The 21131-nt window shown below is 32.8% G+C and overlaps 8 protein-coding genes across 12 annotated transcripts; 5 read left to right on the top strand and 3 right to left on the bottom strand.

Moving 5' to 3' along the window:
* Positions 1-671: 671 nt before the first annotated feature.
* Positions 672-2008, top strand: Bm10850 (Uncharacterized protein; the record flags this gene model as incomplete). The annotated part of the gene is made up of 5 exons (XM_043077060.1): positions 672-784; positions 947-1082; positions 1288-1389; positions 1495-1660; positions 1743-2008. The coding sequence occupies 5 exons, from the start codon at positions 672-674 to the stop codon at positions 2006-2008; spliced, it is 783 nt and encodes a 260-aa protein (XP_042932994.1).
* Positions 2009-2944: 936 nt separating this feature from the next.
* Bm18174 (Uncharacterized protein) lies at positions 2945-4238 on the top strand (the record flags this gene model as incomplete). Its single annotated transcript, XM_001900436.1, has 5 exons — positions 2945-3071; positions 3346-3485; positions 3582-3683; positions 3839-4010; positions 4141-4238. The coding sequence occupies 5 exons, from the start codon at positions 2945-2947 to the stop codon at positions 4236-4238; spliced, it is 639 nt and encodes a 212-aa protein (XP_001900471.1).
* On the bottom strand, positions 3349-3753 carry Bm13172 (Uncharacterized protein; the record flags this gene model as incomplete). The annotated part of the gene is made up of 2 exons (XM_043077061.1): positions 3349-3479; positions 3729-3753. The coding sequence occupies 2 exons, from the start codon at positions 3751-3753 to the stop codon at positions 3349-3351; spliced, it is 156 nt and encodes a 51-aa protein (XP_042932995.1).
* Bm13171 (Uncharacterized protein) lies at positions 3835-4200 on the bottom strand (the record flags this gene model as incomplete). The annotated part of the gene is made up of 2 exons (XM_043077062.1): positions 3835-3970; positions 4133-4200. The coding sequence occupies 2 exons, from the start codon at positions 4198-4200 to the stop codon at positions 3835-3837; spliced, it is 204 nt and encodes a 67-aa protein (XP_042932996.1).
* A 17-nt stretch (positions 4239-4255) lies between the features above and the next one.
* On the bottom strand, positions 4256-5444 carry Bm668 (Uncharacterized protein; the record flags this gene model as incomplete). 2 transcript variants are annotated; one of them, XM_043077063.1, is made up of 3 exons in its annotated part: positions 4256-4268; positions 5094-5211; positions 5441-5444. In XM_043077063.1, the coding sequence occupies 3 exons, from the start codon at positions 5442-5444 to the stop codon at positions 4256-4258; spliced, it is 135 nt and encodes a 44-aa protein (XP_042932997.1). The 2 variants fall into 2 exon arrangements, with proteins under 2 accessions (XP_042932997.1, XP_042932998.1); XM_043077064.1 differs by lacking the exon at positions 4256-4268 and adding an exon at positions 4657-4672.
* A 510-nt stretch (positions 5445-5954) lies between these two features.
* Bma-mel-32 (Uncharacterized protein) lies at positions 5955-10325 on the top strand (the record flags this gene model as incomplete). 2 transcript variants are annotated; one of them, XM_001900437.2, is made up of 11 exons in its annotated part: positions 5955-6080; positions 6452-6576; positions 6712-6775; positions 6996-7144; positions 7545-7690; positions 7874-8086; positions 8177-8290; positions 8543-8665; positions 9626-9742; positions 9928-10038; positions 10159-10325. In XM_001900437.2, the coding sequence occupies 11 exons, from the start codon at positions 5955-5957 to the stop codon at positions 10323-10325; spliced, it is 1455 nt and encodes a 484-aa protein (XP_001900472.1). The 2 variants fall into 2 exon arrangements, with proteins under 2 accessions (XP_001900472.1, XP_042932999.1); XM_043077065.1 differs by having other exon boundaries at positions 8576-8665.
* Positions 10326-11918: 1593 nt separating this feature from the next.
* Positions 11919-13479, top strand: Bm667 (Uncharacterized protein; the record flags this gene model as incomplete). Of its 3 annotated transcripts, none has more annotated exons than XM_001900438.2 (5): positions 11919-12047; positions 12230-12302; positions 12515-12630; positions 12752-13042; positions 13312-13479. In XM_001900438.2, 5 exons carry the CDS (start codon positions 11919-11921, stop codon positions 13477-13479), a joined length of 777 nt encoding a protein of 258 aa, XP_001900473.1. The 3 variants fall into 3 exon arrangements, with proteins under 3 accessions (XP_001900473.1, XP_042933000.1, XP_042933001.1); XM_043077066.1 differs by having other exon boundaries at positions 12752-13095; positions 13312-13399; XM_043077067.1 differs by having other exon boundaries at positions 12752-12923; positions 13312-13322.
* A 1738-nt stretch (positions 13480-15217) lies between these two features.
* Positions 15218-20434, top strand: Bm6767 (Uncharacterized protein; the record flags this gene model as incomplete). Its single annotated transcript, XM_043077068.1, has 13 exons — positions 15218-15334; positions 16016-16129; positions 16303-16395; positions 16701-16781; positions 16965-17139; positions 17259-17370; positions 17463-17583; positions 17757-17910; positions 18330-18482; positions 18852-18989; positions 19228-19320; positions 19922-20022; positions 20291-20434. 13 exons carry the CDS (start codon positions 15218-15220, stop codon positions 20432-20434), a joined length of 1596 nt encoding a protein of 531 aa, XP_042933002.1.
* Positions 20435-21131: the final 697 nt, after the last annotated feature.

Below are 21131 nucleotides of genomic sequence, written 5' to 3' on the forward strand. Positions count from 1 at the left end.
TATCAGTTTTGCATGGACCCAAAAGGATTTTGTCGATCAACCAAATTAATGCCTGAAAATAGATGCTAGAAAAAGGAAGAGCTGGAAAGAAAATAAGTGGTGAAAATAAATTCAAAATAGTGATCGTTATCATATTTCATTCACAAATTTTTCCTTAACAAAAAGTCTTACGTATGGTCATAAATTACTTGAAGTCTTACTGGTTAGAAAACAGTCTGAAAGGAAGAAGCAGGGAATAAGGGGGAAACGATAGATGTCAGCTGTTCAGAAACAATTGTTTTTAATTTCATTTTAACGCTGCTCTCAAAGTTACATAATCTAGTAGAATTATTTCATTTTCAATTGATTTGCAGAATTTCCGATTTCATTGCTTAATTAACAAAACAAATATAAATTTTATACTAGCTTACGTTCTTTATTGCACACAAATACATGGACAATTCTGAGACCAAGAAAGTCTCGAGTCTTTAGATTTTGGTTTGAAGTTATGGCTTGAACACAATTTCAAGGTCTTTGATCTTCAAAAAGCCAGTTCGACGAAATCGAAACTTGAGTTTTCAGATTTAGAAGTTGATTGCTTAATCAGCAAAGGTTAGATTATTAAAGGCCATAAGATTAAAATTTCAAAGCATTTTTGGAATTAAGGATGTTTTAGGAAATTAATTATCCCTATGATCGTAAAATTTTTCTTCGCCGCAATTTTCTGCATATCCAAGACTGCATTGGAAGTTCACGGTAACCCAGCATTTACTAATCATACCGCTATAACCGACAGCGCTTACGAAGATAAGTTTTCCTGCTACCATCATTTAAGCCAAATTTTTAGCTGAAATGAAAGGCTCTTAGAAATACAAAATTAGTATATATTTTATCAATTAATGGTTTAAACAGTCATTACTGACCGCTGTGCATTTTTTCTTATATTTCATTTACATTGTATTTTTGCAGAGTCCGTACAATATGAATTGAGAACTTTCTATAGCAGTTTGAATGAGGAAGAAAAAGCGCAGTTAAAAAAATTCGCTAAAGCTAGTGCTACCAATTTTTCATTCACAGATGTCCAATTTTTGGATAATTTAAAGGTAAAACTTTCATAACATTGTTTGTAAAATTTTCTTAAATAATTTTAAAGGAATTGCAATTGTTTATCCTTGAACTTTTTAAAGGAAAATCAGGAATATACTGCATATTTCGATTCCTAGACCTGGAGGTTATCTCTTGCATAACATTATGAAAACATATGAAATAATTTATTATATCTTTGTAAAAACTAAACCAATATTCCAGAATGAAGCAGCAGAACTTTTCAGCAAGGTAATTGGTTTGAGGGACGTAATTAATAAGAAATTGGATACTATGCAACCGGAAAGTCGACTGTTCATTGAAAATGTAATTTCTCGAGATTCTAGTATAGATTTCATAAATCTTGTTTTCAATTATGAAAATTAGTTCTAAGAAATTGAACAACTTTACTTTAAATTTGAGGATTTACAGCTACTGCGACGATTTTTGGCAGCTTTTAGTCAAGACGGTATAATGAACATTCTTGAAGCATTGAAAGGATATGGAAAGGAAGTTATAGACATGTTTGATGGACTATCAAAACCAATTCAGGATGATATTCTTAAAGCTTTTCCTACTATTGGATTATATCTTACAAGTAACATTCTTCGTTTTTTTTTCTCATATTTTATTTTTCCCTTTCGCAAATACACTTATGTAACTGTAAAAATCATTTTCAGACGATATTACTCGTTTGATGTTGCGGAAACTGGCTGAACTGGATATGATCTTCAGAGCATCGACTACAACTCCAACCGTTGATCAGATTCTGGATGATTCAGGAAAAGATTTTCCCAGTTCACAACTAGTCGGACCTGAAGATCCTGCAAATATTGATGCAGAGGACAGCACTCGTCTTGAGAAGAACAAATTAGTAACAACTACTATATATCCATCAGACGATGATGAATTGTTGCTTATCAAAAAAGTTATAAGGAGTAAATAAATGAATAAAATTTCTCCGTGTGATTTGATATCAATTAGATGTGAATTAATTAAAAGGATCAATTTGAACAGTTGATGAACACTATTATTTTTAATAAAGACTATTCTGGTTTGAAATACCATCAAGTTTTGCAAAAATTACTTTCGTTGTTTGTTCTCATTCTGGCCTCGTTTTAAAAAGATATAAAATATGACCTGCATGATGATGATATCAGTCACATTTCAAAAACATCTATGATCCTATTAGGAACGAAGGAGTATTTATCTCTCATAAGATGATATTACTTCTTGAAAGTACGTCAGCAACTTTAATTTTCTAATATTGATTTGAGTTCCGACATAAAGTATGAAAAAAAACTATCAATCTCAATTAGGCAACTGCGACTATTAAAAGTGAAACGAATAGCTGAAAGAGGGAAAGAATATTTTGTAAGTTTGAATGACGGCGATAATTGTCCATAATTGCAAATGTAGCACGATCATTGATCCTAAAGTTACGAATCATTCTTGTGCTGCTTTTATTTCCGATCACTCCGCTAAATTTTAAATTATAGCAGCTTATAATTTTAACTAAAGCATATTAAAAAGGAGCAATAGCCCCTAATATATCATGATTTGGAAACTAGCTGTTCGGCACCAGCACACTAAAATCCTAAAAGCCACATTCGATCAGCGGCTAGTTCAAAAGCAATGTTTCAGCCAGGCATTCAGAGGAAAATGGCAATTTGCGTTCCCGGCTGGAAAAAATCCACGATTTTGGGATTCAGTTTGCAGACAACCCAAAGAACCATCCGTTCATCTCTTTGATTCCCCGTGCTGCTATTATTACTTTACTATCCGTTGTATGACTTCCTAGAACTGCTCTGGTAGTTGCCTTTTTTCATTACTAGATCAGTTATCTCCTGAAATCACGAAGCTTTTTTTACAACTTAACGGAATGTTGCGGTATCATTGTATAGTATCTCTGATACTACTGAACTTTATGAAATTATCGACATGTAGACCGACTGGTAAGCTTGCTTCCAACCGAACTGATATCACGTCTTTGGCTATCGAATTACTTGGTTAGATTTGCGGTCAAAATTTTTGATTTCTAAAGTGCTTAATTAAATGATTTCAATGTTTAAAATTGGCTATCACGAAATTCGATTCACAAACTTTCCAATTTCTTTAAGCAAGTTAGAGGACTCTAAAGATGGGTATCTAACGAGAAAATTAATCCATCTTCCGCTTCCGGTGATGTTGTCACTAGAAATACGGCGGAAAGAATTAAACAGTCCTACTAATGGAAAGCATAATGGAGTGTATGTTTTAAAAAGCTCTGATGGAAATTTTCAGAATTTATTCCATCCAGTCTATTAACATTTTTCGGCGATCTGAACGATACGGATCGAAGTGCGCTTTTAGAATTAACCAGAAACATTTCTCGAAGTCGGTTGACGGCTGATACCGAAAAAGAATTCTTGGAAGGCCTGAAAGTTAGCTATTATAGATTCTTTAAACAACTCCATCTCTTTTGATAGACAAATCAACTCCTTTCCCACGCAATATAGCAATAAATTTCTTTTTTATAGAGGAAAAGTGAGAATGCTTATCAGAAAGTAATGGGCGTGCAGAACTATTTGTCGCACAAAATTGAACGTTTAAAGCCAGAAAGCAAAAGTTTTACTAAAAAAGTTAGTTTTGGTTTGTGTTATTAAAGTAAAAATTATTTATACGACCTTTTTTCTGATTTTCAACGCGCATTAAAATTTTCAGCGTGTTAAAAATATGCATGACGTGTAAGTTGTGTAGGCAATTTATTTCCAAAGTAATAGCGTTTTTATTTCAGGTTAGCGATAAATATATTTCACTGTTCACAAATCCACAAACGGCGCCCAAAGGAACGTTCATGAAAATGAAGTCGTTTGTGAATGAAACATTTAAAATATATGACCATTTGAGCGAGGCAGCAAAAAATGATCTGGAAGCAGCATTTCCGGAAATAGCACAATTGATCAGAAGTATATTATTGTCATTCCATTATAGAAAAGAGGATCTGGATGTAGAAGAAAAGGAATAATTAGTCTGTCATCAGTAATTATGTTTAACCATTCTTAAGAAACATTCTTTGTATTAGACAAACCTTTTTAGATCCACGATTTCGAGATTACATGAAACGTGTGTTCGACAGTGCCGATGTGAAAAGAGCATTCAACCGGGCAGATAGAATGATCAATCCAAAGCAGTAATTTGCAATGCGTTCAGCTTATGTCCATTTCCTGTGCTTCCTTTTTTAATAAATCAATTTTGAAAATTTCGCGTAAAACGAACTTATTCCTCTGAGGGGACTTATATGCTAGTGAGATTATTGTTATAGGTTTCTGGTAGAACTAGCAATCTTTTCCCTTCGATTTGTTTGACGGCTTAGAGATTTTGGTAATAACTTAACGTTAATGCACAGGTGGAGATCCTTCTTCAATACTTTGACTTCATTTATTTAAGTTTTTTTTTTTTTTTTTTTACTAATATCTTCGTTTAAATTTTATTCAACAAGAATCTTATTTTTTCTTGATAAATGAATGTTTTTCCCTTTTTAATGCGCTCTCGACTTTCTTAATCTTCTTTTTCTTGATTCAAAGATAATATGGGACGAACCACTGTATCAGTTTAGAATTTGAAATACCTAAATTTCCATCACATGTTCAGAATACAAATAGACAAACGAACATTAAGTTGAAAATCACCAAAATAACCATAAGCGAATGATTTGGAAGTGAGCTACACATTCCAGAAGCAACAGTCTATTGAAAAGACAACAGCATAGAAAGTAAGAAAGTACACAATACTAAATCCCTCAATTAATTCATCTGAATGATTCAAAAATCTTGATTTGAATCAACCAACCCAAAGATCTGTTTTCATGCCTGTCCTGTCATGTTTTTTGATATTACTCATTCGTTGTCACTTACATCATGATCGCTCAGGATTTCATAAAATAATGAAAAAAGATTAAGTTTTAATAAAGATTAATAAAAAAAAGATTAAGCAAATGATAATCATCTCGCGCAAATGATGATAGTTAAATTTGTTAGTGATTCCCTTACCTATTGCTTGTGTTCCTTAATGATTTGTTACTGACAGATACACATAAAAACAGAGCGAACAAATGCGGCCTGTTGCTTTTTGTATTTCTCGCCCTCATCATGTCATATTTCCACCCTCCTAAATTCCAAATAATATTATATTCATTGTTACTAACGTTAGAAAATATCAGCCTATCCGCTTTTGAAATAGCCCAAAGCATGTCTAAATTCAAGCATTTTCCTCGAATTTTGGATCAAAATATTCAATCTGCAAAATATCTTCAAAAATTACTGTTAAAATAATACTGTCAATTTCCATCAAGATATTTCCTCCCACTCACGGAGAAAATCAAAGAATTAATTTATACCCATCTGAAGCATCACCGCTTCGATTTCTTCCGGAGATTTAAAAGTCGCTAGAAAAAATACTAGCAAATTCTCGATGGGAATAAATTGCACACAGCTACTCCACTGTTATTCTGCTCCTACCAATCGTCTAAATATTGCTGTAAAATTTATTGGCACCTCTCCGCGACAACCAAAACTTATTTCCAGGAACCTTCACTGCCACCTAGTAACGAATTTGATTGCGTAACTTTGTTGCCGGCAGAAAAGTTTTGAAATGTTGAGATCAACTGAACTGGAAGTAGTGCGGGGTTTACTGCTGGAATTGACTGATTTAGTTTCTGGACTCAAATTTCTCGCGATAAAACATTTTTTTCTTGAAGATTGGATAATCTATAAGAAGAAAAATATTATCAGATTTTTGCCACTTCAATTTGAAGCTGTTGAGATTTGAACAAATATCCTTGCTTTAAGTTCAGTCAGAATTTTCAGTGGTTGGAAGGTGTTAAAGAGGAAGTGATATTATTATCCAAAACAATGAACACCTGCTTTTTACCACTTACAGCGCTCAAAGGAATAGAACGAATGCATTATTCTGGAAGAAATATGCTGAAGGATTCATTGAGTATTGCTGATCCCGAAGCTTATAAAATCATGCAAAAGGTTTTCTTATGAAATTCAAATCAGTTTTCAAAATTTAAAGGTTGTGATCCAGTAAGAAATAATATGGTTTGAATAATTTGAGATTATTTCCATACTTCGATATTGTGCGATTTACATCCCAAAATAAAAGATAGTTTTTTTAATTTCTTGTTTTGTAAGGACTTAGCTTTTCTCCAAAAAAAGAAATGCAAAGCGAAAAATCGAATTAAATGAGTGCTTTTGTTTTTTTTTTTTTTTACTTTGGTTTTTTGCTTCACATCACTTTGTTTGTTCAATCTTAGAATAACTCTTTAACCCCATTTGTGCAAAGGTTTGAATGACTGCATTTTTTTATATTCACAGCTTAACATTTTTTCTATAAAATGTTACAGGAAAAGGAAAGGCAGAAACGAGGACTGGAACTAATTGCAAGTGAAAATTTCACTTCGAAAGCTGTTCATGATGCATTAGGCTCTTCAATGTCAAATAAATATTCAGAAGGCTATCCTGGTATCAGGTTCGTCATTTTTTATAACCTTTTGTAAATGAATTGTTTGTTTAATTCCATTTTTTACCTAATTGATTTCATTTGGTATTTTTAATGCTAATAAAATATGAAAACAAAATTTCCTTTTTTACAAAACTTTTTTAGATATTACGCAGGGAATGAATTTATTGATGAAATGGAAATATTATGTCGAAGTCGTGCTCTTCAGGTGTACATTGATTCTTGTTTACTGAAATGCATTTAACTTGTAATTTCTCTTTAACCTTCTGACTTCTTAAAGTAATTTTTCCTTTAAAGACTTTTTGAAAAAATAATTTAGCTACGGCTTTGCTATATGTTTTAATTTCTTGGTAGAGTTAAGAAAAATTTTGATGATCAAGTATTATGTTGTATTATTATTTTTATAATAAGTAGAGTTTGTTTTTCAGGTATTTGGTTTGGATGATAAGAAGTGGGGTGTCAATGTGCAAGCCCTCTCAGGTTCACCAGCAAATTTTGCTGTTTATACCGGCTTGCTGGAACCAAATGGGCGAATTATGGGTTTGGATTTGCCTGATGGTGGACATTTGACCCATGGGTAAAGATCCCTATATTAGATTAGGGGATTAGGAAATTGAGCTTTTAATTATCGATAAATTAAATAAAACGAACTGGAGATAACTAAAATTGAAATTTATAGGTTCAGTGTATTATGATCACACAAAGTGACCAATTTTATTTTCCATTAATCAAGCACCGAATCCACTATAGTTGCTTGTGATGGAGCTTTATAACGATTTCTAATTCATAATCTGTTTTTCTTCCAGAAACCTAATCTGTTGTTCTTTGAAATGAAGCAGATTACATAAGGAATAGCAGAAGCTTTTCAGATACTATTCTAATCAAATCTTGGATGGAAATATTTTCTGTTCACCTTTTTGGAAATATATGTTGATAATCAAAATTTAGTTTTGCTTAACTTTATATGAAATTTCTAGATTCTTTACACCTCGACGAAAAGTTTCATCGTCGTCCTTATTTTTCCAGTCGATGCCTTACAAAGTTGATGCCAAAACTGGTTACATCGATTACAATCAACTAGAGTACACTGCATTACTATTTCGTCCAAATATTATTGTAGCGGGTAAATTCAATCTTTTATTCCTCAATTGAGTAACATACCACACATTACTAGTAACCGAATTTCCATTTTTTTTTTTTTTTTTCATATTACTGTGAATTCTGCTTTTGATTTGGAATGTAAGGCAAAAAAATATTTGATGCGATTTTAAAGGCAAAATAACGAACAGTATTTTGTGATTTTCAGGAACAAGTTGTTATTCACGCTTGCTAGACTACAGTCGCTTCCGTAAGATAGCTGATAAATGTGGTGCTTATTTATTGGCTGATATGGCACATATTTCGGGTCTGGTTGCTGCAAATGTCATTCCATCACCTTTTGAATATGCTGATGTCATCACAACAACGACTCACAAATCACTTCGGGGTCCTCGTGGGGCTTTGATTTTTTACAGGAAAGGTTGTCACTTTTGCTATTTACATGCATATTTTCATTTCTTTTTTTTTTCTTTCTAAGAATTTTGAAGGTTTAAATTTAAATGTTATTTAGGCTTGAAGAAAATAACTCCAAAAGGTGAGAAAGTGATGTATGATTTGGAACAAAGGATAGATTCTGCCGTATTTCCGGGATTGCAAGGAGGACCTCATAATCATACAATAGCGGGTAGATTTTGCACTTCAGATTCCTTTATTTCTGAACATTTTCCAGTGATGATTAACGTTTTTTAAATCAAATCACTATCTTCATCTTCGTCAACGTTTTCTATTACGTAATTAGTAATTGCTGAAATTTTTATCATTACTTTATAAACAGCCATCATTTTGTTATTATCTTTCTGTTAATATTTAATGTTTATTTTTCAACTAGTGGTTAAAAAACAGAAGAAAGTTTTGCTTATTTTATCTTCTGTTTTAGGCATTGCTGTTGCTTTAAATCAGTGTCTTACAGAAGATTTTATTCAATATTGCAAGCAGATTTTGTCAAACTCTCGAACACTTGCAAATAGATTGGTGGAACTTGGCTATACTTTGGTTACAGGTTGCTTTCATTCACTAGTTTATTAATAGACAATAGATTAGGTAAGCAAATTAAAAAATTGAACATTGTTTAAGATTTTATCATGTATATTACTATTATTAATGTCCAATTTATTTACAATTCACTGATGCTAAAATTTATTTTTACTATTATCAGACTCTTTTCTTTCATCTAACATATACAAAGTTACTATAAAATGATTTACACATTCATTCATTCTTAGGAAAATTCTTTACCTCATAAAAAGTGGTGGATTGCAATTCAGTATTATTGGCACTTTTTTTTTTGAATTCTATGACTCTTATTTTTAATTAAATGCTCAAGTATTCATTTCATGACATTTTATGAAGGAAATACTTTAATTTGCATAGCAATGAGATCGAGCCTTGCTCAAAAAGTTGAACACTTGAAAATTCCCTGTTGATGATTCAAACCACTGTGACAACAGTTGATTTTTTCCCAAAGTTGTTCTCTCAACTCTCTCTTCAAACATAAGACTTCTGAATGTTTTTATAACCTTTTTGTAGTCATGAGATAACTAAATGGTAGATAAATAACAACAGAGAGGACAAGGAGACAGAAATGAAGAACTTATTAAATCATTCAGGTACAGCTACGTGCTATAGCACTTAAGAATTCAAGTTGCTAAGCATATTCATGACAGCTCACGTTCATTGACACAAACCTTTTGTTTAAAAAAGTAGGCTAAAATATTGATTCTGTTTCTTTTTTCTCTGGAAACGCCGAGAAATGGTTAGTCATACTGAAGACTATTGGTAGTGATTTAGTGTATCCCGAATCGCTCTTTTTTTCCTTCTAAGGGAAGTTGGTAAATTTTTTTCATAGGGAGAAATCGATAACTTTTGGAAAGAAGAAAGCGTTTTTTCGAGTAACTGCATTTTGTAGGTATCCTTTTTAAAGAAATCTGCAAAAATCGTTTTAATTATTGTTTTTCTTCAGGGGGAACTGATACTCATCTCTGCTTGGTTGATTTACGTCCAAAAGGTTTGGATGGTGCGAAAGTGGAACATGTCCTCAGTTTAGCTAATATTATTTGCAATCGTAATACTTGTCCAGGTTCATTTTTTTGAACTAAGATTATGAGGAATACATTGCTATTTCGCCTACTGCTGTTGGAAGCGCCGATGTTAAGCGATGCAAATTAGATAACTTCGTTAAATGTGCTAATCGTCCCATTCCAAGTCAAAAATTACTATATTATTACCTGATGCTGCAACTTATCTTTCGCTGTTCAATTTTAGGAGACCAGAGCGCTCTACATCCCAGCGGTATACGTCTTGGAACACCAGCTCTTACTACACGAGGAATGAAAGAAAATGATTTCGTTAGGGTTGCCGATTTTATTCATGAAGGTATAGATTTTTGTAAATTTTGCAGATAGCCTACTAATAATTGCAATTTTAAATAATCTGGAAGCAACTTTTTTAACTTCTTCATAACTTTACTTGGATATCGCGCAATCACGTTTGCAGGAGTGGAAATTTTGGTAAAATATGAGTCGCAGGTGGGCAAAACACTAAAAGACTTGACAGTGTTTACCAGTTCGAATGAGCAGTTTATAGCAGATATTAATAAGTTAGGGGAAAAAGTGGAGCAGTTCGCTAGTCGTTTCGATATGCCGGGGAACGATGATATTTAAAGAAAAGCATATGGTAATAATGCTATTTGCTTTTGAAATTTGATGCAAGTTTTTCATGTAAAGTCTCATACTCATACAGATTAGATAGTGAAAGCTGTTCATTTATTTATCTATGAATAAGTTTAATGTCTTCTGATATCAAATAAGTTAATTGCTTAAAAAGTTCGTTAAGAAATATCATTCATTTTGCAAAGCATATTATTCTGCCTGCCGTTTTTTTTTTTTTTTTAAATATCACCATTAAAAAAGTTATTGTAGACATAATTTAAGGGCCAAATGACCGATTACAATCTCTTTAGAATAATGAACTTCTGAGCTGTTGCGGAGGATGAAGTTTATATTTTTTAGTTTGAATATTACATTAAAGTTACGTTGTTATTCATTACTTTATGATAAAAACATCTCATTGCATATTATTCAGTGATTGTGATCAAAATATCATCATCACATTGCTTTCTGAGATGATGTATTGTTGCTATTTTTAATGACCAGTAAACTCTTACTTTTTTTCATCGTATATTTTTTGAAGCAATTATTTACACTATTGGTTGAATTTATAAGCTTTGTCTTTAGACAAATAGAGACATATAGACATTAGCTATCAGTTATCATGATATAGTAAATGACAATGATTGAATGATCCATTATGAACTGTTTTGTGCTGAAGAGAACAAATCAAAAGATAGTTTTCGTCGCTGTTATAAAAATTTTCTTAAAGATATCAGAAATAATCGTACATCTTTCTTGAATGATTGCAATGATGGTTGGGAAGGATCATTAAAATGAAGAAAGAAGCACTATTACATTGTTTCACGGTGTAGTGCAGCAAAGCTGTTTAAAAGTTTCACTTAAATTAATACAAAAAGTTAAATTAATACAAATAGAAGGTTACGGTACGCTAATAACTCGTCGTAAAGGGAAAGGTGATTTCGAACTGATTTGCAATGAAATTTGTGGCAAATAAGCTTGAATTTGTTGCATTTGTGCAACTGTATCTTAGTAACATTCAGTGGATGCCATCGCACGAACAATCTGAAACTAAATTTTGATGAGAAACTTCGAGATGTGATATGCTAAATGGCATTTGTTTTTCCGCCTGTTCAACCCAGCTTATTCACTATCTTCATTTTCCACACTACTCACTGCCTTCAACTGCTTAAAGAAACTGTGAAATCCCTATTTCATACTTTTTTTATTTTTGTTTTTCAAATTAAATAAGACAAGATCGATTTTCTAGGCTTAATGAATTATTAATGGAAGATCATAACTTAATATTAAAACGAAACTTAGAAGTGTACTGAGAATCATATAGCATTTGGAAATAGATTCAAAGACGATCGACTCCTTGGAAAGGTTTCATCTTAGGTTTTCACAATCTCTTTAGTCCTTTTTTTTTTCAAAAAAAAAGGGTAACCAATTTCATAACGAATAAGTGAATCGAAAAAAATTCCGTGATGTTATTTCTGTTAAGAAATATTTTTGTTCCATCTTTTACTTAAAACTTAAGATTGTTTCATAGAAAACTCCTGAATACGTAATATACTGATGTTACTTTACAGCCATCTCGTTTTTCATGTTTTAAGCAAGTGAAAAATGTCTGTTACTGTACTATTTGCATTTCTCGTAATAACGAATGTTCAATGCGAGAGGACATGTCAAACAACAATCAATCTAAACCAGAAGTCAAAATATCATAGTCAAAATTTGCAATCATTTCAACGAGTAAGTTAATTTCTTTTTAGTAAAATAAATCAAGATCCAAATTTGTTACCATGTCAGTTATTAATTTATAGATACGTTGCTTTCTTTCCTCTTTGTCCTACTTGTCTAGTTCCCATTTTCCAGAAATCTTGAACAGTTCTTTTTCATTGGAAATTTTATTTTGCTTGAAAAAACATTTTCAGTCACGAAATGTTGCTGACCTTATGATTCTAAAAAATCAGCACTCCATTGATCGTCATGACCAAACAACTACGGGTAATATTTCATCTAGTAGTCTCCTTTTTCTTGATTTAAATTAATTTCCCCCATAGATAGCTAAAAAGAAATTAATTTTCATTTCTTATTTTCACTATTTTTCTCCTCTCATTTTCTTCTTTAATATTCATTTCGTGTCCTATTTCATCTTCTAAATTTCTTATTTCATTTTCAAAAATAAGAAATCTAGAAGATGTACGTCTGCATTTTAGAATGCAACCCTAATGATATAGCACCAACTGGCAGTGATTGCACTGCCTATTACGAATGTATCAGCGGACATTATGAACTGCAGTTCTGTCCACCTAATACCTTCTTTAATCCAGAGGTGAGTGAATTTTATTTGTCATGACTTCTAGGAAGATAAAGTGCTCAAAAGAGAATCCTACGCCACAATGTCAATGATCTCACTTTGATTTTTAATTTCTTGAATTAGAACGAAATTTTAGTTGAAGTGTTGTCATGCGGATTATGTTTGTCCTAGTAGAGCGTATGAATTACCAACCGCTTCGCTACTACCTTGTGAGCATGGTGAAGTGCGTGCTGATGAAACCAACTGCGCCAATTACTACTCCTGCGTTGGTGATGGTGGTTATTTCAAACAGCGCACCTGTCCCGATGGTAAGGTATTCAATGGTACGTCGAATCGATGCGTGCCTGCTGCTCTTGGGAGCAGATGTCAACGACCAGATTCACAAAGCTTTGAATCTAGAAATATTGCTGTGGGACTATCGTGCACTGTAGGTCAAATATGTCTAAATGCTTGTTCTTCCATGCAATATAAACAATATAAGTAAGTATCCCAAAACATTTGTTAACATTTTGCGGCTACCGAAGGCAAAAAAAGTTTTCTTGAATGCTTCAGAGCACATAGGAATTCTCTTCTCTTTCTCTTCCGCCTATTTTCCTTTTATTTTATTCTTTAGCCTTAGATTACCTAACTTATTACCAGAAATTCTCCATTTCCAAAGTTCATTTTCGAAATTTTACAGATTTCATCAAATTTCAGGAAAGCAGTGACCCATCAGGCTATAGTGCTGACCCGACCGACTGTCGACGATATTATCAATGCGCACAAGGTCGGTGGATTAGGATGAAATGCCCCAGCAATTTGGTGTGGAATTCGGCAGCAACAGTTTGTGATTGGCCTCAAAACACATTACTTCCCTGTCACTGAACAAAATTTTTGTATGGATTTCCTCGAAGTAAATGTAACCAATTGAGCTCAATTAGACTTGCATAAATGATTTTTGAAGCGAAACTGAAGGAAACTTTATATTTCAACATACAATATGGATTTCGGGTATGCATATCATTTATAAAGGTTTGTGTTTTTAGACTATAGCGTAATGTCAAATAGAACAAAGCATAATAAGACATTTTCTAAATGCTACTCTCTAGATCTTTACTGTCAACCGTACTCTGTCCACACTCAATGAAAACCTTGATTTGAGAAAGAAAAAAAACATAGTCACGTAGTCCAGGGAAGTCTTTTACACAGCGATCATCCATGATATTTATTGATTCACATACAGAAATGTGCACTGTCAATTAGTACCTTTGGGATTTTTATTGTACGCTTTGTTTGACCCATCGAAATTGTTCATATTTCATTAATTTTACCACCTTTCATGTTTCTTTGTTTCTTAGACATTCTCAAATAATAAGAGGTTTCTTGTGGCTACAGCGTTCTAAAATTGAAATGGAAAGGACAATGGTAAAGTATCATCATATTATTAAAAACACAAAAGGTCATCTAACATTTTAGATACCTCGGGAAAGGGAATGAAGTATGGACAATGTGGCCTGGATTGGGTGCCTTATTTCAATTTGCATATTCCACAAAGTCAGGTCAAGAAAGTCGAAGTCTTATGGCAAAACTTATGATGTCAACTCGACACTTTTCTCCATCAGCTAGATGAAACTGAGATTTAATGAACTTAATGCTTACATTACAGAATATGGCAAGAAGAAATTGAAGTCCTTGAATCTGGAGAAAGGCATTGCTAATGCTCACCTGCTTAATCAGTGGCAATTTTTTGGAATTGTCGAAGCAAATAGGGAGAGAAAGAGAGGAGAGAGAGAGAGGAAGGGAGAAAGAGACAGGGATTGGAAGGGTGAGGTAGTGAAGAGAAGAGGATGTTTTTAAAGGGTGAAGACGGAAATGAGGAGTTAAAATTAGAGAAGAGGAAAGGAGAATTGTTAGAGAAAAAGAGAGAGGGAGGGTGAGAGAAAAGAGACGAAAATGAATGTAACTTGTGGCGTGACCTATAGGAACCCTGTCTAGCAGAGCCAGACTGGCAAAGAATATTTGAAAATTTGAAGTTGTTTACGAAATCCAGAGATGGCAAGAAAAAGTGAAGTGTATTTGATGTCGAGAAAAGTAGGAAGTAAAAGGGAGATTCTCTTCCTCTTCCTGCCTAACCCTTCCTCTCTCTCTGAGCGTCCCTTTTCAATTATTTTGCAGAGGATTGGATGTACATTTCAACAACGGGACGCACCCTGCCTTTCTTCGTAATATTACGGCTACCGGTAATAGTCACGTGTGCGTACGTCTGCATTGTACGTGTGTATTTTGCATATGGATGTTAAGACGCCGCGTTTTCTTCCGAGACAACAACATAAGCTGATTGTGCCTTAAGGATGGTATAGATTAGACAGTGTTAAATTAATCAGCGGAGGAATAAAAGAATATTTGGTATTAAAAAGGTTAATACGATAACCCATCGCTTTCGTTAAGTGGTCATGAGGAGAAGTACTTCTATCGATGAGAGGACAATACTCATAGAAATAGTTTAAGATGACATTTGTTATTCAAAATGTAAGACTTAGATTAAAATTTCATACACTTCCAGAGAAGTTCCAGTTTGTGTCTCAATTTTGAATGGTAGATTAGAGCTGAAAATTCGGTAGGAATGCGGCGACCCGGAAAACACTCGGCATCACCATTATCATCCTCAGCTGCTGCGTCAACAGCTAAGACAACGAACGTTGTATCCAAAACGGGATATAAAATGACCTGGAAAAATGCGGTAATCATTCAAATTATTTTGAGGTTTTCATCCGATCTTTATTTCTGGCTGCTTAAAATCTAACATGTCACTTTTTATTATTGTTTGATCTATTTTATAAATAATTGATAGATAGGGAGAAACTAATATAAGTCATCTTCGTATGATAAAGTTTTTCTTTGAGAATACGAGATAGAAAGAGAGGGAGGAAGAGAAGTGAAAAGAAAAAGGAGCTCAGGAAATGAGGAACAAGGATGGTTTTTCTTTGGGAATCGAGAAATTGCGGGATAGGAGAGAAAGCAGTGGTTTTAAATGAAGCATGAGCAAACTAATTCACTTTTTCTTGAGATGTGCGTAAAGTTATCAAATTTGCATAAGACTAAAACTCTTTCCTACTTCCTCACCCTTCCCTCTCACTGCGTGAATTTCTCAGCGCACTTACTGCACTATTGGATTCCACCAGGATTTCTCTTGCTTTTTCTTTTAGAAGATCACTTTCTCTCGTTTTTTATAAATTTTTGTTGAAATACTGAAATATCAGAAATCATAGTCTGTCGGATTTGTTTTCCGACAACGATGAAGGACGGAACTGGGCGTGAGGAAGGAGGCATATGAGAGTATTCTGTTTTATCGTCCTTTTTACAAAATCTTTTGAAAAACTTCGTATCGGAAGTGAGTTTGTAATGTAGTCTTTTCGTTCAGGTCCTAAAAATTGGGAAGCAGAAATTGGCAGGACCAGTAGCTGACAATCCGGAAGACCGGAAATCCGGAAAGACTACAGTTATAGCTATGATTGATGATGATTCATCTAGAGCGGTGTGTTTGGAAAAGTCAAAACATGTTAATCAGTCTTACTATTTTTTTGCTTTGCTTTTTCTGAATAATGCTAAAATCTTCTATTTATTCAGTAACTTTCAGGAAATGATTTTGCTGCTTCAAGATTGAAGTTGATTTAGTCATCCGAAATTAAATATTAATCCGTTCTTCAGCATCCGAGTAAGTCCTTGTTGAGCAGGAAGAAATCGGTCTCAAAGATGGGGAAACGCTCCAGAACGTCCTTTTTTGATGCTCCTCAAACTAAGGTGTTGTTTGTAAATTCAGAATTTAAGAACAGTTCTAAAGTTTGGAGTATTTTGAAAAGTTACTGCTATTTACATGATGTATGAGAACATCACTTTTACTTTATTTCCGTTTGAATATGTCACTAGTTTTTGGTTGAGAACCGTCCCAGTCCATTTTTTCTCTTTTTTTTTTTTTAATATTCCTTCCATTTTTTCCTTAATTAGTTTGTGAATAAGATGCATTCATTTTTTTTTGCTGGGATTTAATAAAGAAATTTAATGACTTTGTACTGGAATGGTGAGTTTGAAGTTAATTTCAATTTCAGATTGCAAAACGGTTCGTGTCTTCTGTGAAAAGTGACATTGAAATGTCTCCTAGTTCTGAAATAAACGATGGTGAGAGAAGCGTAAGTAATTTAAGATCTTTCCTTAATATAAAGAAGTAAATTTGTATCATTTTGTAAATTTTTAATAAATTTCATTGCGGTATGGAAGTACAAACACGTATTTAAGAAGATTAAAGGTTTTCTTCTTTTTTTCAATTACTATGAATGCATGAAATCGAAGGACATAATTTAATTAAGTTTTAGGATAGTAGTACGTATGAAATTGCAAATCGGAATGATTTTATTCTGAATTCGTCAACTTCTTCAGTCAATTCTCCGATTGTTGCACAACCATATACTTGTAATGAAGAAGAGCAAATGGGAAAAGATGAGACAGAACCGTTTGTCGGTTCATCGGTTTCTTCGCAACTTTGCTCATGTCAGCTTTACATGGGAATAATTGAGTCTAATCTCCCAGTTCACTTCATTTTCCTAATCTGAAATTAAATTTCAGAAAATGTTTATATATTGTAATTCACGAAATGTAAATACTTTAAGGTTTAGCTGCAACCCAGTCATCAGCAGCTCTTCATGGTTCCAATAAAGGAATTGGGAATCTAAACGAAGAAACAGAAAATTTGTTAGAGGAGAATGGAATGTTGGAATGCAGGTATTTAATTTGTTTATATTCAGTTTTGAAAGAAATTAGTAATATGGCATACCGTACAAACTTAACGGTCTACATGTAGTGAAGTTTTTCAGCACAATAACAAATAGCAACAGAGAGTTGAACGAAGAAGAGAAACATATGATTTTAGTAGATTTTGATGCAGGAATGTTACCGCATGAAATCGAAGAAAAGTATGGAGTAAGCAAATTGCAGGTATTTTGAAAAAAATATTTAGAGAAAAATTCATCAGCTTAAATGAAAACTTGTTGCCTATTATTATCTTAAGCTATAAGTTTTTATCAAAATGTCGTGTGCGCTTAGCAGAAGTGCGATCACTAGATAAACCATCCATAAACAAATAAGTAAGGTGATGTGTTCTCTTATAGATAGCTGATGTGCTTTCAAATCGTATTTCGATATTTCGCACCAACTGGTCTGACCTATTCACATTAAAACGTCGCCGCACTGTTTACGTGCGTTTGAATATGCAAATGTGGAACTATTTTTGCCAGTGTCGGGATCAAAAAATTTGGCTAAATGGTCGGCAGTTGAAGGAACAGGCTTTGAAAATAGCACATGAATTAGGCAAGTTTAGACATCTTGAAGGACTGTATAAGCAGCGAAATTCTGGCTTCTATTTTGAGCTTTTCTTATCAGCTGCTGAAGAAACTAATCTGAAAGAATTTAAGGAAACAACCGCATAGAATTATTGTCACATTATTATTATTATTAAATTATTATTATTATTATCATTATTATTTTTTTATTATTTATTATTGTTAATATTTTTATTTATTTATTATTATTAATATTACCGTCATTAATATTAATAATTATTTATTATTAATTATCATTAAGTCTTTGTTAACCCTTTAAAGCTCTTCAAATCTTTATTCTGTTGGGAAAATTTTCTATTAGCTTTTTTATTTTAAGAAGGTTGGGTACTGAAATTGTTTCAGGTCTACACAGTTTCAAAGCTTCCGAGGGTTGGTTAGATTCATTCAAAAGGCGCCATTGCATTGATCTCAAGGCAATGACTGGAAAACCTGTGATTTACGAAGCAGATCCCGAGGATGCGAACTCCGTAAATGATGGCTTGGAAATAAAAATCTGTATTTTTTTCTTTTCACAAATTCTCTAAATGTGGTTTTATGGATTATTTTCTTCTAGTTCAGTTGTTTTCTTTTATCCACTCTAATTTATCTTTGCTTTTTCAAATTATAAAACTCAGAATTAATATCTAGCATTAAACTAGTGCTCCACGTGACTTTTGAGATTGTTCCTTTTTTTTTAAAAAAAAAAATAGATTATTTCAAAATATGTTTTTTTTTTTTTTTTTTTTTTTTTTTTAAATTATTTCAAATAAAATAAGATCATGCACAAAAGCTATCGGAAATACCCTTTTAAAATTTATACGAGCAATATAAGCTGTTTAAGATTATTTGCATTCAGGTCGTTTCTTGAAATTCAGATTCTTTCAGCTCGGTCAACAACACCGAGTCCAAAGCTCACTCGAGATACTAATTCGCTATCCACTGTGCTAGATGCAAATAAATTCTTGATGGATGCTACAGATGCAGCTGTTCTTGCTTCAGCTGATAGATCTGATAGCGGTATAGGTTAGCGTGAAAGCTTATTTATAGTCTTAGTGTAGAGTAGTTTCGAAAATATTCTACTTTCAAACTAACTTGTGACCTACATAACCTTTGTGAGTCTGGTATAACGTATACGAGCAAACGCGCGAAGAATATATTATTATTTATATTCTTGAAAGATTGTTCCAAGTGTAAATATAATATTCATTTATCGAAAATGTAAATTCTTCCAAATCTCTTATAAGTTATGTAATTTTTTAAGTAGTGGGAAGTCCAACTCAGGCGACAGTAGCAATTGGAACAACCAGTCCATTAGATATACAACGACTTTTACCAGGTCCATCAGCCGTGAATGGTTTGTTTCATTTTTGCAATTTTATTCCAAAACCTGGAAGTAGAACTAACTGTTAATCACTGTTAATCTAATTTCGTAGTCCAGGTATTTTATTCTAATTGTCCTTTTCTTCAATAATTTTAGGCTACGTTACTAAATCTATAGAACACGCTCTTAAAATTATATGGATGTTTACAAAACTATTCCCGGGTATATGAGTTTTTTGTGTGCTACGTTACTATATTCCCGGTTTTTTTTTTTTCAAAAATAGACTTTTCAATTAGGTTAAGTATACTGCTGAAAGACGAATGAACAAGCGGAATGTCAGTCTTTTATCAAAGAACTTTGATTCGTAATCAAAAAACTTTTGGAAGTTAAACAATCATATTTGATAAATGCGAGGATTTCATATTTTTGTAGCTTTCATTTAGTCGTTATTCAAATAATAATTGCCCACCATATTTTGTTCCGCAGTCCTCCCAAAATATAATCTCAGTCTATTTAAAGAAATGGAGATCTTGGCCATAAGAATTAGAGTTCAAAAATTTCACTCCAACCACTTTTACTTCCATTTCTTTTAACTCTTTCCATTATTAATTTTTATTAATTTTATCAGTTTTAGAACAAAATTTGTTACTTTCGACAGTTCATGCTTCTGAAATTGGTGCATCATCAGTTCAAGCATTACTCGAAACGTGTTGTTATCGTGTAAATGAAATTGAGGTATGTTTTATTGAGCGCTATTGCGTAAAATTTTAATACTGATACTAAAAGCGTTGGTAAGTTTAAACTGTTTGACTAATTTCATACATTAGATCTATTCATTTCAAAAATTTTCACTTGATAATAATGAAAAGATCAGATTAAATTGATAGGAAATTTCGAAATAAATCTGACATTTTTTATTTCTTTCTAGTCTTGAACAGTTTTAGCCTTCTCAAAAAGGCGAAGGGTGAAATGTTTGCCTATAAAAAATTTTTGAGAGTTTCAGGTTGCACAAGCTATAGATACTTTGCGTGCTTACATTGTTTCAAACAATATTAATCTATTACCGGTGCTGGTAGAACTGCAAAAAAGCTTGGCTGCAATAGCTGCGCAGCGAAGGACCTCTGAAAAGATGTCTAGCGGGATTTAGCATGACGTTTACAGAATGTTACATTTGAATATTTTTTTTTTTTTTTTGTTAAACTTTTTTGGCCGCAAAGAGATGAAATGTTAGTAGATAAAAATTCTTCATTGACTGGAATATTTGGAAATATGTTACTCTTCTCAACTCTTGCTCGGCATCAGCTTTGAAGTATTTTATGAGAATTAGTTAGTTTACGACAGATATGTTTTTGCATACTAAAGTCTGTTTTCACACAAGAGTTCCGTATACAAACTGCTGGATTCGAAATGATTCTGTATGATTATTCAAGTCACTTATGATCAATAGTATCTGTTGCGTGTGCCATTAAAAATATGCTTTTTAAAAATGTTATCCACATTTTTGCATGAAATCAACTTGTTTTATAATCGTTTTTGCACAAAGTCTATGATTTTCACCACAACATGAGAGAGTTGTCCTTGGCGATAAAGGAAAATAAATGGCCACGAATATGAAAGGGTCGAATAGAAGATGAAAAGAAAAGAGAGTTTCTTCTAAACAATGAGTTTCAGCTATGAACTCACGTGACTTCTCAATTACTATGTTTATGAAATTGAAGTTAAACTGCTATTCAAGTTAAAATAGTTTCGAATCACACTGAAATGAGACAGTTGAACTGAAAGCCTCGGTATGTAGGCTGACTTGGAGCTCAAAGGGGCTAAACCAGGATAATTTCAGGCCTAAG

Source organism: Brugia malayi, assembly GCF_000002995.4.
Source record: "Brugia malayi strain FR3 genome assembly, contig: Bm_v4_Chr1_scaffold_001, whole genome shotgun sequence".
Taxonomy (NCBI): Eukaryota; Metazoa; Nematoda; class Chromadorea; order Rhabditida; family Onchocercidae; genus Brugia; species Brugia malayi.